The following is an 18540-nucleotide window of genomic DNA, read 5'->3' as shown; positions in this document are numbered from 1 at the left end:
AAATATTAATAAGTAATACAAAAGGTATATAAATCGTACTACAATAAAAGGCCTGAAAATGAAATTTCAAACCAATCTGAATCCAAAGAGGCAGTCCATTTGATTTGATTACTAAAATGATTATTGCCAATTGGAGCACCTCTAATAAACTCATCCAAGGAAAATGAACAGCATATGGATGAAGGGAATAATCATTTTGAGGTGGGAAGTGAGAAGAGAACTGGGTTGACTTGGGAAAAGTGTTTCTGTAATGACTGGAAACACGTCTTTGAGAAATGGCTTTCTGAGAAGAATTCATTGGGATCCTCTGAGGTTGGTTTTGCGGTAATGATCAAAGTTGCAAACGTTGTTACCAAAGTCTCAGTTATCAGACAGCAGACATTTCGGAAAACTACTGGGAGAAGTCAAAGCAACCGAGGATATTCGAGAAGTTTGGCTGTGAGTTCTTTAATCTCACATTGTTTTAGTGCTTTGAGAACCCCAGAAACCTTCACAAACAAGCTCTACAAAAGCAAACGTACATCCTTAAAGTGTGCACGAGGCAGAGCTGGTCCGAACACGTCGGCACACAAACAAACAACGGACGCGTCGGGCCCATGCGAGCAGCTGCTTCTGATTTTCATGGTATGAAAAGAGAAGTAGCAAAGAAGGAGAGAGAAAGAGAGCTCTTGAATGACTTAATAACGGTTTCCGCTGGCCGTAATCCCGCTGCTATTTCTGGCCGGCGGATCAGAGAGAAGCACGAGGCAGGAAACATGCAGTCCGGCCCGGTTCAGTCCTTTCATCAGTCCATCATCAGCCGTTCAGCTCCACGCCACGGGAACACTTTGTGTCAACTTTCTTAGAAAATTCCTTTGCGGAAATCAATGAGTCACTAGTTGTCATGCAGAGCTATCAAACCGTTATTTTAAATGCAGACTTTGGTGTTTTAGGAAGTTTTGTTGGTAAGCATTCACCATCCAGACTTGTTGCATTTAATGCCCTTATTTCCATGAATACAACCAAACAGCGCTAGATTTGGTTGCGCTTTGAATGAGGGATTTTCACACAAGCCTGCTTCCTGTCAAACACGTCTCGCTTCCTCTTTTCTGCGTTCTGCTTCCTCCTCGTTACGCACATGCAAGGTGCTCGTCTTTCTGCCGTTCTCTCTCACACACACCTTTCTCCCATCTGCACCCACGAAGGGGAAGAGAAACTAAGAGGATCTCAGTATTTCGGAGTGGGAGGGCTGTGTTTACAGATTGGGAAATGTTTTTAAACAACGCATGAAAAGCAGAAGTGCTGCTGAGGCCAAACTTAGAGCTGCAATCAGTCCATTTCTCAGAAGACGGCTCTTAATATATCAACGATGCATTAAACTGATCAAAAGTGCCAGAAGAGACAACTAAATGCTGTTCTTTTGAACTTTCTTTACATTAAAGCATCCTGAAAACTAAAAAAAAGCATCATGGTTTTCACAAAAATATTGGCCAGCGCAGCTGTTTTTAATACTGATAATAATCAGAAATGTTTCTTGAGCAGCAAATCAGCATTTTATGAAATGAATGATTTCTGAAGGATCATGTGACACTGAAGACTGTAGTAATGATGCTGGAAATTCAGGTTTGATCACAGGAATAAATTGCAGATTTAGATGCAAATTGCATATACTGTCTTGGCAACTGAAATAAAATAATTTTAAGTTACTACAATTAAATATATACATAAATAAAAAAAAATAAAGATATAAAAATAAATAAAAAATTACACTTCAACTTAAAAACAAGCAAATATTAAAAATATTGTCATGGCGACAAACTCAAAATAAGCTTTAGCTGAAGTACTAAAATAACTAAAGCTAAAACAGAAATAAATAGAAATTTAAGTCAAATTTAAATATTTTAAAAATATATAAAAACATATATAAGTGCTAAAACTTAAACTAAAATTAAAATGAGAACCGAACATATAAAATTAAAATCTACATCAAAATATTAATAAATAGTACAAAAGGTAAAATAATGCTAAAATAAAAAGTTGGCAATGAAATAAAAACTCATTGTCAAGTTGTTCCAAACCCATTTGGATTAAAAGGATCATAAGGCAGTCCATTTGATTACTAAAATGATTAACTGAACATAAAATTTGAAATTTAAATCTACACCAAAACCTTTTGAACTTTCTTTACATTAAAGCATCCTAAAAAACGCATCCTGGTTTTCACAAAAAAATACTTTCTGAAGCCTGGAGTAATGATGCTGAAAATTCAGCTTTGATCACAGAAATAAATTGCATTTTAAAATATATTCACATAGAAAACATTTTTTTAAAACTGTAATACTATTTACTATTTTCCCTGTATTTTTGAGCAAATTAATGTCACACTGCGTGCCATCCATCTGTTTTCGATGCAAAAAAACATTCTGTTTGAATGCCGCTTATTCATAACTGAAAGCATAATCAAATTACCCCAAAATATTTAATAAACAAATGCGCTTCACACACCAATGGCATAGATCTGCAGGAATAATGCATATGCTGTAACGCTCCAGTGTTCAGGCTGTGTGAAACGTCACTTGAAGCAAATGTGTAACTCGGACATTCTTCTGTACAAATGTTTAAGTCGGGCTTCTCTGTAGTATGAAACAAAAGAAACGATGAAAGAGCGAAGAAACATTTGTGGCCCCCACGAGGCTTTTGCTGATTGTAAACTTTCCCTTCCACTGCATGTGTGTGTTTGAGTGTGTGTGGCGGCACGCTCTGGCATGCTTGTCTAAGCTCCAATCAAAGGAGGCCTTGTTCGCTGTATTTGTTATGTCTGAACGTCCGATGATGTGTGATGTGTCCCCACTTCCCCCCGTCACCTGCCAGGAACAAGCAGAACCAAAAACAACGTACAGCACTCACACACACACACACACACACACACACACTTCCTTTCACTATCCCTGAACTATTACACACTAATGCAAAAGCACAACATGAGCATTGCAGGAAATTCGGACTGATTTAATGAAATATTCCTATTAAAGCAAAGCAATTAATATGATTTTACTGCTGACTCTAATGAGGTCGGTGATGCTTAGAATTATCTACATTGGGATCATGAGGGCTGAAGGACTACACACAGAATAGAATAGTTAATAATAAAATACTTTATTTTTTTGTCGAGAAAATCATATATGGTTGTGTATGACAAATAAAATTTTAATTTGAATTGATGAGTAATTAATTTTTAATTGATAAAGAAAATATAAAGCACTTACTAAAATATTAAATAATAAAATACATATTTTATATATGTTTAAAATTTACTATAATATATTTTAAAAACAAATAACTATGAAAATGTGTTGTTAAATTATTGAAAAATTATCTACAAGAATTCAAATAGTTGTATTTAAATATATACAACATTAAAAGTAAATACACAAGTAAATATTTTAGGTCAAAGGGGTTCAGCTGATTAGAAAAGTTCTTTTTTTATTTAAGGAGGAAATAAAACTTAACAAGGAAATGTAAAAAAAGGTTGGGAATCCCTCGAATAGGAATAAACTGAACTGAACAATTAAACAGAAAATAAATGACTAATGATTCTAATGGGTCTTCAGTAAAATACTCTACAAAGATATAATAGAGTAGAATAGAATAGAATAGAATAGAATAGAATAGAATAGAACAGAATAGAATAGAATGGACAAACCATTCTTATTTTTAAGTAAGATCCTCTAAAATGGTAGAATAGAATAGAACAAAACAGAATAGAATAGAATGGAATTGAATAAAATTAACAAAATGGCCTGCCCTCAGTATAAGAGTACAGCACAAAATAGAATAGGGCAGAAAAAAATTAATAAAATGGACTTGAATAGAACTACCAAACAGGTCTGCCCACAGAAGAAGAGTATAATATAGAATAGAATAAGACAAAACAGAAGGGAACTGGATGGAAGTAAAAAGAACTGAATGAAGTTAACAAACAGGCCTGTCCTCATTAGAAGAGTAAAATACAGAATAGAATAGGACAGAACAGCAGAAAAGAATGGGATAGAATGAAATTGAATAGAATTAACAAACTGGTCTGCTCTCAGTAGAAGAGTAAACTACAGAATAGAATAGAATAAAATAAAATAACACAAAACAAAAGGGAATAGAACTGAATAGAGTTAACAAACAGGCCTGACCTCATTAGAAGTGTAGAATATAGAATAGAACAGGGCAAAAGTACAAAGCAGAATGGAACTGAACAGAACCGAATAGAATTAACAAATATATCTGCCCTTAGCAGAAGATAAGACTGCAAAATAAAATAGGACAGAACGGAAGGGAATGGAATTGAATTTAATAGAACTGAATAGAATTAACACACAGGTCTGTCCTCATTAAAAGAGTGGAAAATATAATAGAATAAGACAAAACAGATGAGAATAGAATGGCTGTAAATAAAACTGAAAAGAATTAACAGGTCTGCCTTCATTAAAAGAGTAGAATATAGAATAGAATATAATAGGACAGAACAGATTGGAATTGAATAGTTGAGTTAAACAGGTCTGTTCTCATTAGAACAGTAGCTTACAGAATAGAAAAGGACAGAACAGAAGGGAATAGAATGGAATTGAGTAGAACTGAATAGAATTAACAATCAGGTCTGTTCTCATTAGAACAGTAGCTTACAGAATAGAAAAGGACAGAACAGAAGGGAATAGAATGGAATTGAGTAGAACTGAATAGAATTAACAATCAGATCTGCCTTCATTAAAAGTAGAATATAGAATAGAATATGACAAAATAGAATGGAATTGAATATACTTAGTAGAATAAAGAATAGAATATGATGAAACAGAAGGGAATAGAATGGAAGTAAATAAAATTTAATGGAGTTAAACAGGTCTGTCTTTATTAGAAGAGTAGAATAGAGAACAGAACAGGACAAATGGAACTGAATAGAATTACCAAACTATTCTGTCTTCAGTAGAAGAGTAAAATATAGAATAGAAAAAGATGAAAGGGAACTAAAAGAAAATAAACAGAACTGAAAAGAATTAACAAACAGGTCTGCCTTCATTGGAAGAGCAGAATATAGAATAAATTAGGACAAAACTGAATGGGACTAAATAGAATTAACAAACAGATCTTCCCTCAGTAGAAGAGTAGAATACAGAATAGGACAGAATGGAACTGAATAGAATTAACAAACAAGTTTGCCTTCTTTAGAAGAGTAGAATATAGAACAGAATAGGACAGAATGGAACTGAATAGAACCGAATAGAATTAACAATCATATCTACCTATAGCAGAAGAGAAGACTACAAAATAGAATAGGACAGAAGGGAACAGAATGTAACTGAATAGAACTGAATAGAATGAACACACAGGTCTGTCCTCATTAAAAGAGTTGAATATATAATAGAACACGGCAAAACTACAAAACAGAATGGAACTGAATAGAATTTAATAGAATTAACAATCATGTCCGCCCTGACTAGAAGAGTAGACTACAGAATAGAATAGGACAGAATAGAAGGGAATAGAATGGAATTGAATACAATTAACAAACAGGTCTGCCCTCAGTAGAAGAGTAGAATATAGAATAGAATAAGACAAAACAGATGGAAATAGAATGAAAGCAAATAGAACTGAAAATAGTTAAATAGGTCTGCCTTCATTAAAAGAATAGAATATAGAAAAGAATATGACAAAACAGAATGGAATTGAATACACTTAGTAGAATATAGAATAGAATAAGACAAAACAGAAGAAAATAGAACTGAAGAAAATAGAATTGAATAGAGTTACACAGGTCTGTCCTCATTAGAAGTGTAGAGTACAGAATAGAACAGAACAGAAGGGAATAGAATGGAACTAATTAAAACTGAATAGAATCAACAATCCGGTTTGCCCTCATTAGAAGAATATAGAACAGAATAAGCAAAACAGAAGGATATAGAATGGAATTGAATAGAACAGAACAGAATTAAACAGGTCTGCCCTAAGTATATGAATATGAATATAGAATAAACTAATACACTATAGAATATACTAACAAAACCACAAAACAGAATGGAACTGAGAACTGAATAGAATTAACAACCATGTCTGCCCTCAGTAGAAAAGCCAAACATAAAGTAAAATAAGACAAAAAAGAAGGGAACTAAAAGCAAACAGAACTGAAAAGAATTAACAAACAGGTCTGCCTTCATTGGATGAGGAGAATATAGAATAGGACAAAACTGAATGGGACTAAATAGAATTAACAAACAGGTCTGCCCTCAGTAGAAGAGTAAAATATAGAATAGGACAGAATGGAACTGAATAGAACTGAATAGAATTAACAAACAAGTTTGCCTTGTTTAGAAGAGTAGAATATATTACAGAATAGGACAGAACAGAAGGGAATGGAACAGTTAACAAACAGGTCTTCCCTTAGTAGAAGAGTAGAATATAGAATTGGACAGAATGGAATTGAATAGAACTAACAAACAGCTCTGCCCTCGTGTTGCTCTATGATGTGAATCAGATACAGAGGTTTTGCCGTCTAACTCACCGGATATCTGGCTGTGGGCGGGGCTGCTGAAGGGGGGCGTGTTGAGGGTGGGGCGGGGATTGGGGGCGGGGCCGTGGTGTGGACTGCACCGCATGGCACTTCGCCGCAACTGTTCAGAGAAAGCTAACGCGCCTGGCTTTACCGCTTCATCCGGCTTCTGTCGGTGGCCTGGACACACACACACACACACACACACACACACACACACACACACACACACACACACACACACACACACACACACACACACAGAACGGAGATGAGAGAGAACGATTTAGTTACTAACTGTTCATTAACACAGTCAAACCACTTAAACACACACTCTCAACATATAGACCAAGAACTGACCACACACACACACTTCTGTACATCTCACATCCCACTAATGATGCTGAATGAGCATGGCATTGCTCCAGTAGCGGGCGCTGTGGCGTCTGAAGTGTGTGTGAGTGTGTGTGTCGCTCTGACCTCACACATAGAGAGCACGGTGGGATTAATGATCACAGGCGATGAGAGAAAAAGGCAAACGGAAAGGAACAGAAAAGACGCGGCCGCAGCTGTGTGAAACCATCAGCCGCACTCATCCGCGCAGTCGTCGGCGCGCACGCGAGGAAAGGAAGTCCTGCTGAAATCAGAGAGCGCGTCTGAGCGCTTTGAAGACGAGGCCAGCGCATCCCGCCAGACAGACCCAGAATATGTGGGGTGGCGCCGTCCGACGGATTCCCGACCGGAATAACGGACCAACGGGGAATAGAGCCGCCACGGCCACCAACACGAGAGCACAGCGTGATACGCGCTCATATAAAGACATGCTATTAAAACACACATACACACACACACACACACACACACACACACACACACACAAGTATACTAATAGAAATAATGCGGTTTACCAATACAAATATTTTACAGGCGATAACTCAATATTAATGCCAGTCCTGGTACTTAATACCTTATAAAATGAATAATAATAATGACAAATTTAATGCATAATAAATATTATTATTAAAGTATTATTATTAAAAATAATATTAAAAGGAAGTATTAGTTAAACAACAACACTAATAATAAAAATGTAATAACCTAAGGTCAAGTTGAAATGAAAGTTAACTAAAAAATAATTATAAATAATAATAATATTAATAAATTATAATCACAAAAACCTAAGACACAATGTATTTTATAAATTATTAATATTATTAACTTAAAAAATATATATAAATATAAACTTAATAATAATAATGACAAACGTAATGCATAATAAATATTAATATTAAATTATCATTATTAAAATAATATCAAAATTAGGTAATAGTTAAACAATAACACTAAAAATAAAAATGTAAAATACTAAAGTCAAGATAAAATTGAAAGTTAAAATAAAAAATAATTATAAATAATATAATAAATAATATATAAATAATAATAATATTAATAAATTATAATCATTATAATCATTACTAAAACTTAAAAAAATATATAAATATAAACTTAATAATAATAATAATGACAAATTTAATACATAATTCAAAATATGAATATTAAATGATTACTATTAAAAATAATATCAAAATTAAGTAATAGTAAAATGTAAAATACTAAAGTCAAGATAAAATTTGTAAGTTTGTAAAATGCATATTATAAATTATTATTATTAAAACTTTTTTCACTGCAAAAACAGATTTTTCACTGCAATTTTAATATCATATGGACCACAAAACCAGTCATAAGAGTATTTTTTTTTAAATTGAGATTTATACATCATCTGAAAGCTGAATAAATATACTTTTACTGACATTTACTATCACCTTTGATCAGTTTAACACACCCTTGCCAACTAAAAGTAATAATTTCTGATAAGATATATTTACTGTAGAAAATTTACAAAATTTCTTCGTGGAACATGATCTTTATTTAATATCCTAATGATTTTTGGCATAAACAAAACAAAACAAAAAAACGATAATTTTGACCCATACAATGTATTGTTGGCTATTGCTACAAATATACCCCTGCTCCTTAAGACTTTACATCAGATACCATCACTATACTATGCATTGGTTTGTAAGTGGCATAAAAAGTTTCATGTGAACCAACATACTAATCAGACTTAAGTCTCACCCGTTACTTGTTAAACTGACTGAAATCACAGAACAGACAAAACGAAACCCATCCGGCCACCAACAGCCAAACCACATCAAACACAATCACGTGCACAGCTTTAATTCACTGTTTTACACTGATCAAATGACAGTGATAATGAACATAAGAAACACACAAGTTGGCAGTACATACTTAACATCTGAATGCAAGTGTGTGTGTGTGTGTGTGTGTATATTAGATATTGTTTTATATTTTTCTTTAGATTATATTAAAATCTAAAATATCTATTTCATATTTTATATATGATATAAAAATGTTAAAAATTTTATTAAGGTTTGCATGTGTGGTCACTCACGTCGTGGTTCTCGAGGTCCGTCTACAGTGATCTTTATGGCTCTCTGATACGTGGCCACCTGAGGAGGGTTTGTGAAGACGGTGATGGTGAGAGTAAAACTCTTGCCTGAAAAACACAGACAAACAGATCAGAAATTCAGCATATATTGCACAATATATTTAGCATGCATTCACAGGACATGTGACCCTGGACCACAAAACCAGTCATAAGGTTAAATTTTACAAAACTGAGATGTATGCATCATATGAAAGCTCAATAAATAAGCTTTCTATTGATGTATGGTTTGTTAGGATAGGACAATATTTGGTCGAGATACATCTATTTGAAAATCTGAAATCTAAGGGTGCAAAAAATCAAAATGCTGAGAAAATCACCTTTAAAGTTGTCCAAATTAAGTTCTTAGCAATGCATATTACTAATCAAAAATTACATTTTGATATGTTTACAGTAGGAATTTTACAAAAAATCTTCATGGAACATGATCTTTACTTAATTTCCTAATGATTTTTGACATAAAAGAAAAATCAATAATTTTGACCCATGCAATGTATTTTTGGCTATTGCTACAAATATACCCCAGCGACTTAAGACTGGTTTTGTGGTCCAGGGTCACATATTTATTAGTAGGTCCATGTGCAATGTACATATTTAAAGGAGTGCGAGACTGTAAAACACAGTAAGCGAGACGAGGCTGAGCGCCGAGTGTGTATTTCTGGATGAAGACATTTTGGCTAATCTATCGGAAGTGTCTGTCACAATAAAAACGCCATGAACAGACACAGAGAGAATTTAAACTCGCCTTTGTTGTGTCCTTAAACAGAGACAGAGTTCAGACAGTACAGCAGAGACACAGGCCAAATAACGCGTCATGTGACCACGTCCCCAAATAAACAGAGGACACATGGATGATCTCGAAGAGAGGGAGACAGAGTCAGAAATAATACAGTGAGATATCGAGAGGAGCCGTGCCACAAAGATGGATAGATTTCACATGCATAGGCACAAATACACAAATACAAATAAAAACAACCAAAAAGGTGAAAGTCATATAATCAGCCAAGAATGCATTTAGCATTTTACATTTTACAACTAAATTCTTAACACCTTAATGCAAAATAACTTAAAAATAACCAAGCATACACATTATTGTTACGCCAGGCTTAAGTACAATTTAAATTTTTAATCATTTTCTTTAAATCACTGTATTTGAGTGATGAAATTAAAATAATAAAACCACAATAAAAATGCAAAGTGAAAACACCAGGACACTCCACACAATGTCTAAAAACATGCTTAATTGTCATCAAAATAATACTGAAATGCAAAAACTCTTAATAGTACAAAAACTAATTTAATATTCCTTTATGTAATATATATATATATATATATATATATATATATATTTTTTTTTTTTTTTTGGTATGAAATGTGACCTGAACATGAGATTAACCCAAAAAAGGTTTTTCAGACATATATTTTATTTTACAACCCCATAGAAAACCATCTATATTATGGTCGGTAATCTGATTTATTCATCAAAAATACAGTACAAATTTTAAAATATTATTACAATTTAAAATAAGAGTTTTCTATGTGAACATATAGTAAAACGTAATTTATTTCTGGGACACAAAGCTGAATTTTCAGCATCATTACTCCAGTCTTCAGTGTCACGTGATCCTTCAGAAATCATTCTAATATGCTGATTTGCCCATCAAGAAACATTTCTGATTATTATCAATGTTGAAAACAGCTGTGCTGCCCAGTATTTTCATGAAAACTGTGATACATTTTATTTTTCAGCATGTTTGATTAAGAAAAATTCATAAGAACAGCATTTATTTAAAATAGAAATTTTTAGCAACATTATATAAATATTTTTACTGTCACTTTTGAGTTTCATGCACCCTTGCTGACTAAAAAATAATCATTTCTGAAAAAAAAGAAAACGTATGTGTACAAATGGTAAGTATATCGCAAACACATTTGTTTTGAGTTTTTAAAGAAATTTCTGGATAGTTGCCATTCAGTTGAACCAAATGATGAATGTTGTGAAACAAATGCTCAGCATACACTTTTAAAAATAAAGGTGCTTTAAAAGCACAGATGCCATTGGAGAACCATTCAGTCAAAAGGTTCTTTAAAGAACCATCTCTTTCTACTTTATTATAATCTGAAGAACCTTCTTTCGCCACAAAGAACCTTTTGTCAAACAGAAAGGTTCTTCAGATGTTGAAGGTTCTTTATGGAACCATTTAGACAAAAAAAGGTTCTTCTATGGCATCGTGAGACACCTTTATTTTTAAGAGTGTACAGCTCTAAAATAGTCTTGAAAATAAAATTGCTTCAAAAATACTGGCTCCCCTAAAAAGTCAGTGTTTATATAAAATTCACTCTGGCTGCTCTTGCTATGAGTCAACAAATGCATTCAAATTATAATTTTTACTATTTTACTTTTATAATGAGCTATTTCTAATGTTTTGACTGTCATTATGAGGCGAGACGTGCACATGTGCCAAACGACACAAACCGGATTTGACTATGAGGATTATGGGAGCTGGGGTCTGTACCCACAATTCCTGATGCCTTCACCTGTCACTCATCGCCTTGACGATGAGATGGACCCCAGGGAGGCGGCCGCTTGCGTGCCAACAGCGGTTTTGAGTTACACGGCCGCTAAACGGGCCTAAGCGCGCCAGCCAAAGCAAGGTACGGTTACACGCACACGCGCTAGTCGCTACTCAGCCAGAAAAATAGAGCTGGGAAAAACTCCAAGCTGTTCCCCAAAATCTGACAAACTATGAGGTCTGACCACACACATATGCACAGATGTGAGGCGCACACACAAACACGGCCCGCGCCAAGGATCGGCGTTCGAGTGCGATGCCAGGTGCTATTCTGAGCGCAGTCACTGTGACAACACCGATCCACTTCTGTCTGCCATGATCTCACGCGCAAACAACACAAACATCACATCACATCCACCAAAACACACTTTAAATGCTGTGATACTGCACTAATAATGTGCATCGACAAATAAACATTTAGAACATTCCGTTTACAAAAAAGCATGGCATTTTTCTAGAGATTCAAAATGATTAGTTGCGATTAATCAAGTAAAAATAGAAGTTTATGTTTGCATACTGTATGTGTGTACTGTGTATGTTTATGGTACTTTCTTGGAGAACCATGGTAGATACCATAGTACATTTCAGTCTCATGGCATATTTCAGATCTGATACCATGGTAAAATCTTAAAAAGTTTTCTGTTTAACTTTATTGCATTTTTGTTTTTGTTTTTCTAAGCAAAAAATAAATATCATACATTTCCCCCCTAATTTACAGAAGACACCCACTAAAATGTCATTCAGTGTAACAATCTTGGCGTGATTACAACATAAATCAATTTATGACATAATAAAAGACAAATTACTTTCACCCCAAATACTAATCAGTTGCAAATTCTACATTTTTTAAAATTTGCCACTATCCTGGGTTTTGCCCATTTGTCAGCAAGAATTGTTTTGCTCATTTAAAACACAATAAAATTTAATATGCTCCCTTATTCTTTTATATATTTTAATATGTGCAAGTCAGGATAAGCATGTTTGTTGAATTTGTACATACATATTGTTACACTGAATGACAATGTAACAACATTTGACATTATATTCTCCAAAAACTTAAAAGTAGACTTTGCTTGCATATAATGTGCTTTCTATGGACATAAAATCACTTTTGTAAATTTCCTTTGACATGGACATCCTAACGTCTTTGACCCATGAATATGTGACCATGGACAGCAAAACCAGTTGTAAGGGTTTTTCAGAAATTTAAGATGCATCCATTGATATATGGTTTGTTGGAATTTGACACAAAAAATACAAAATATCAAAAATGCAAAAAAAAATCTAAATATTGAGAAAATCACCTTTAAAGTTGTCCAAATGAAGTTCTTAGCAATGCATATCACTGATCAAAAATTAAGTTTTGATATATTTACGGTAGGAAGTTTACAAAATATCTTCATGGAACTAATGATTTTTGGCATAAAAGAAAAATCTATAATTTTGACCCACACAAAGTATTTTTAGGTATTGCTACAAATATACCTGTGTTTTTGTGGTTTAGGGCCACATATGGCAATGATTCCATAGTACTATTTTGTATACGAATTCTTAAGAAACATAAATGCAAAACACTGACTCATCTGTTCCTGTCTAACACACTCATTACAAAACCTTCGGCACTAACACACACACACACACACACACACACACACACACACACACACACACACACACACACACACACACACACACAGAAGCGCACTCACTGACTGTGGTTCAGTGGTTTAGCGTCTGGATGGGAGACGTTCTGTCTGAGAGACTCGCTGCTCAAACAGGGAGGAAGTGCAGAGCGTTTCTCAAGGGGACGTCCCTACATACTGTGTGTGCGATGTGTGATGTGAGGGAATTTGTTTATAATTTGTTTATATGTGTCTGTTTTGTAGAGCACTGTTCAGTGCGAGTGTAAGAAACTAAACACATCAAGTGACTCACAATGCTCCGAAAACAAAGATGGACAAACAAAAAGCCACACAGATGCACTCTTTGTTGTCTTATCTACTCGTAGGCATAACACAGAGTAGCAAGAGTGTGTGTAGATATGCATGGTTTACATTTCTCCCTTACTTAACACGCTCTTGCTGTTTTTTCTCGGCCCGCACTCTTTTCCGGCACTAAACCTAATCACTTCCATCGCAGCAGAGCGCAGCTGCTCTTGGCGCTCACAAACACACGCGTTGCTCAGATAAACAACAGTCTGTGAGGATGTGCATGTCTGAAATGCACTGACAAGCAAGACTTTCATGCAGTAAAAAACGGACAAATATGTTCTGTTTAACAATCCCGGCTAAACATTTATGCTTTTCTTTGTACACAAACTCGTTTTCCATTTTCAATGCATGCATTCTCTGCTCACCTGCTGCAAACATCGACTTTGTTGCCTCTATTATGCTGTGTTCAAATGATGACGCAGACAAAGGAGAACAGGACAAAGAGTGTGTATGCATTCGTATATTTATCGCAGGCCCGGACATGTAGGTTAAAAGCGGTGGTGTTAACGTCGAGGGCTATATCAGCGAAATCGGGCCTTGAATAGAGCCCTGCGGGACCCCTCGTTTTCCCAGAAGCCAGTCATTCTGTTGACTAGGTGAAGTTAACCCAGTTAATTGATTACGTTGACAATTGCAAACATTATTTGTACGTTTTCTAAAATGTTAGGTTTACATATGCAAATGAGGCAATATTTAATGAAATATGCACTAAATTGCGTACATTTCTAGTACAAAAATCTAAACACTGGATGAAGTCAACTTAAAATTCTTGTTTAATTTTATTGACATCTAAGAGTCAAATGTTTGTACCGAGGGGATTTTGGGTTGAACAGACAGAAAACAGTATTTTTTTTACCATTTTGGGGGGAATAAAATGTATAAAATCAAGCAAATTATATATGAACAAATCCCTCTGTAAAAACCTTTAGAATAAAGACAGGAATAAAAATGTAAAGTTAATGTGTGTAAGTGGAGATTTATGGCTCAGTGTAAGTGAAATAAGACAGGCTTTAAAAATATGGATTGTGATTGATATCTATTGACACAAATAGATAAAGTGCTATAAAAGAAACGCTTTACACGGTGTCTTTTATGTGTTTTCTTTCCACTAGTCTGAAAAAACACTTTATGAAACAGCAAAAAGCCCAAAATCTCATACTTGACAGGTGCATGAAAAAAACATAAATATCTAAAATACAGCCCACAAAAATGGATCTGCTACCACTTTGGTACAAAGGGCTGGATGACTAGCAGGTGTACATAAAGGGTTGTGATTTAAATAGATTAGATCTGCACTATTTGACCGCACTGGGCACGTGCCACAGGAAGTGGAAGCGACAGGTAACGGTCTGTGTGGACGTGTGTGAGCGCTATATAGAAACACATGGGAACGCATACACATTTAACCAAGCATGTACACGCGCATTAAAATATCTCCGTCACGGCTCAGCGGTGAGTCTGCATCAACTGTTTCCTTCTCAAACGTGTGTATGTCTAGGCGAGGAGTGCATTTTGTTATATATTTAAGCATTTTTACCTCGTCCGCTGCGGCCGACGAAACGCAGGTCGTTAAAACGGGCCACTTGGTTCTTGATGGCGGCTGTTGCATTGCGAAGTTCAGCAGAGTAGTTCTCATCGTTACCAGCCATCACTGTGACCAGCGTGCCGTCTGGGATGTCACCGAGTGCGACCACCTGTTAACCGATGAATATCTGTTAGATAGGTGTAAACCAGTCAAAACTGAATATTAAAAACAAAACAGTTTCATTGACTTAATATTTGTGACCCTGGACCACAAAACCAGTCTTTGTAGCAATAGCCAAAAATACATTGTAATGGGTCAAAATTATAAATTTTTCTTTTATGCCAAAAATGATTAGGATATTACGTAAAGATGATGTTCCATGAAAATGTTTTGTAAATTTCCTACCGTGAATATATCAAAACTTAATTTTTGATTAGTAATATGCATTGCTAAGAACTTCATTTGGACAATTTTAAAGGCGATTTTCGCAATGTTTTGATTTTTTTGCACCCTCAGATTGTAGATTGGCCAAATATTGTCATATCATAACAAACTATACATCAATGAAAAGCTTATTTATTCAGCTTTGAGAGATATATACACATGAGTCAAAGACGTTAGGATGTCCACGTCAAAAGAAATTTACAAAAGCGAACGTCCATAGAAAGCACATTCAATTAAATAAAGTGTCTACTTTTAAGGTTTCAAGATAAGTTTTTGGAGAATAAAATGTCAAAAATTGGTTGAAATAATATTACGTTGTCATTCAGTGTAACAATATTTATGGAAAAATTCAAACAACATGCTTATTCTGACTTGTAAATATATTAAAATATATAAAAGAATAAGGGAGCATATAAAATTTGATAGTGTTGTAAGGATAGGCACATTTAACTGTGTAGTATTTGGGGTGAACGTAATACATCTTTTAATATGTCATAAATTGATTTTTGTTGTGAATATGCCTGACAAGACTGTTACACTGAATTACATTTTAGTGGGTGTCGTCTGTAAATTAGGGAAACATGTATGATATTTATTTTTTGCTCAAAAAAAAAAAAAAAAAAAAAAATGCAATGAAATTAAACAGAAAACTTTTTCATATTTTTTTGGGAAAAACAACAATTTAAAGCAGTATTAAACTTGTTGTTTTTATGCTTACACCCTTTTACGTTTACTGATCACAAACTTTTAACCACTACTGTGTATATACTATTATCTATTATTAAACTTAACAAAAGATCAAAAACATTGGACAGAGAGTGAAAATGAAAACCAAACAACTATTCAAATCCTCTTTACTGTCCTGCGTCACGTCCACTTGCGCAATATCTCCACATCTAAACTAAATGAGCAGGTTGTTTGCATATTAACTGTAAATGTCAGCGCATTCTTCAGCTCTTTTGTTTCAGAGCGCACATATGCCTCACAGCACTGCGTTCTGGTTTTGGCAAGACTGGGTGGTTCGCATTTTTACCGTCATTTGCCAAAAGCGGAAGATGATGATGATGAAAGACGTTGCAGTCATCCATGACCACAGGAGATTAACAACAATTACTGACGCTTCCCGCCAAATCATTAGCTTAATTAAGGATGTGCATTAAGAAGGCCTATGTGAGATAGCAAGATATTAAAAGCATGCATACTTCTTCATATTGCCCAATATTACTAAACCATAAGATGTCATTCAAAGATAACCAGTGGTCAGCGGTCAGGTACCTTGAAGGCGATGGGCAGCGTCTTGTTGCAGCGCCAGTGTGTTGGCAGGACGGAGCAGAGGAAGTTGGGGCTGTCGGTGCGCACCAGCTCTCCTGGGTGGTCGGAAAGCACCTCCACCATGCTCCGGTCAGCCATGCGCAGTTTGCCCACCAGGGCGGCGCCGCTGCTCTCCTGAGCCCCCAGGGGCAACCCCTCGTTCATCTTCCCCGAGCTCAGGGTGGTCGAGGGAGGCGTGAAGCGTCGCCCAGGCGCAGGTTCTGAAACACAAACGTGCATTAGGCCTTTTACTCCAAAAGTAAATATATATATTTTGTAAACTACAGGTCAAAAATGAGATTAAATGAGCAACAACTGATGCTATTGACGATCTGGCCTACCTGTGCACACCTGTGACCACACATCTATATCAATGCACCAAGCTGGTGTTGCATAATTATTTATTAAGCACTGGTATCAAATAAAACCAATAAGACACTTTCTGTCTGTATTACAGTGATTTTAAATTGATTTGGACTAAAAAACACAACAAAATCACCATAATGCATGGTCACAATAAGAAAAGTGCAAAAAAGCATAAAAAACATTTACCTTAAAATGTGTTATTTATTAAACATTGGTTTCTTAAAGGTAGTAAGACACTTTTGGCCTTGTATTACAGTAATTTTACTTTGATTTAGAGTGCAAAACACTACTTAAACATAGTAAAATCACTGTAATGCGTACTAATTTTACAATATATCACTTTTGCAAAAAGTAAATATAAAGAAGATTTCAAAATGTTTTTGAAAGTCTTTTATGCTCACCGAGTCTGCATTTATTTGATGAAATAACGGTTTTGAAAAGATGTGAATCTATTGTAAAATGTAATTTATTGCTGTTATGCAAAGCTGAAATTTTCAGCATCATTACTTCAGTCTTCAGTAATTTGACTTTGATTTGGACCACATTACAAACACTACTTAAACACAGTAAAATCATTGTAATGCACAGCCACAGTAATAAAAGTGTAAAAATGTTACAATATAAATATTATATTTAGCAAAAAGTAAATATGAGATTACTAAGCATTGCATTACTAAGCAAAATAATCATTTCTAGTATAAAACTGATTGTTTATTAAACATTGGTATCTTATATAAAAGCAACAATACACTTTTGACATACATTTTTAGTGATTTTACTTTGCATTGTGCTAAAACCACTAATTAAGCATGGTAAAATCACCATAATGCACGGCTTCCCTTTTTTACATCATGTGAATCCATTTTCTGCACAATATCTCATTTTCTGCAGCTATGCTCAGTGTATGCTCTGTTTTCAGGCCCAAAAAGCACAACATTTTTAAAAACACTTTCTCCAGACAACTTCTGGTGCCGTAACACCCGGTTGACTTTAATGCCGAAGCCTGTGCAGCAGCAGTGCCTCACAGGCGCAAGAAAGCATTCAAACCGGCAGACAGCGCCGCAGCTCGCGGTCATTCGACTAACCACAATCGATGCCACATGAGTGCGGTTACACACGTTACAATGCTGCGCACAGTGAGCCACTGCGCTCTCTCCAAACTCACCGCCCAATATAAACACAGACACAGTCGCTACATGCAGGCTAAAACTGGAGTTTGATTATGGGTGTTTGGGGTGAGTGAGACGAGATGTAGAAAACACAGATTGGCATTTGCAGACAGAATGCACAAA

General features: G+C 35.0%; 1 protein-coding gene across 2 annotated transcripts in view; it reads right to left on the bottom strand.

The window, feature by feature from the left end:
* The window catches only part of runx1 (RUNX family transcription factor 1), a 30109-nt gene that overhangs the window by 7590 nt on the left and 3979 nt on the right, over positions 1 to 18540 (bottom strand). For both annotated transcript variants that reach the window (XM_073842408.1, XM_073842407.1), the window contains exons 2-5: positions 16847 to 17103; positions 15140 to 15296; positions 8985 to 9089; positions 6524 to 6691 (exon numbers count right to left, since the gene is read on the bottom strand). In XM_073842408.1, coding sequence (XP_073698509.1) covers positions 6524 to 6691; positions 8985 to 9089; positions 15140 to 15296; positions 16847 to 17103 — 687 coding nt within the window. The remainder of the gene's footprint in view (positions 1 to 6523; positions 6692 to 8984; positions 9090 to 15139; positions 15297 to 16846; positions 17104 to 18540) is intronic.

Source organism: Garra rufa, chromosome 6 (assembly GCF_049309525.1).
Source record: "Garra rufa chromosome 6, GarRuf1.0, whole genome shotgun sequence".
In the NCBI taxonomy this organism is placed as follows: domain Eukaryota; kingdom Metazoa; phylum Chordata; class Actinopteri; order Cypriniformes; family Cyprinidae; genus Garra; species Garra rufa.
Note: the sequence above shows the minus strand (reverse complement) of the source record. Positions and strands in the feature narration are given on the sequence as shown.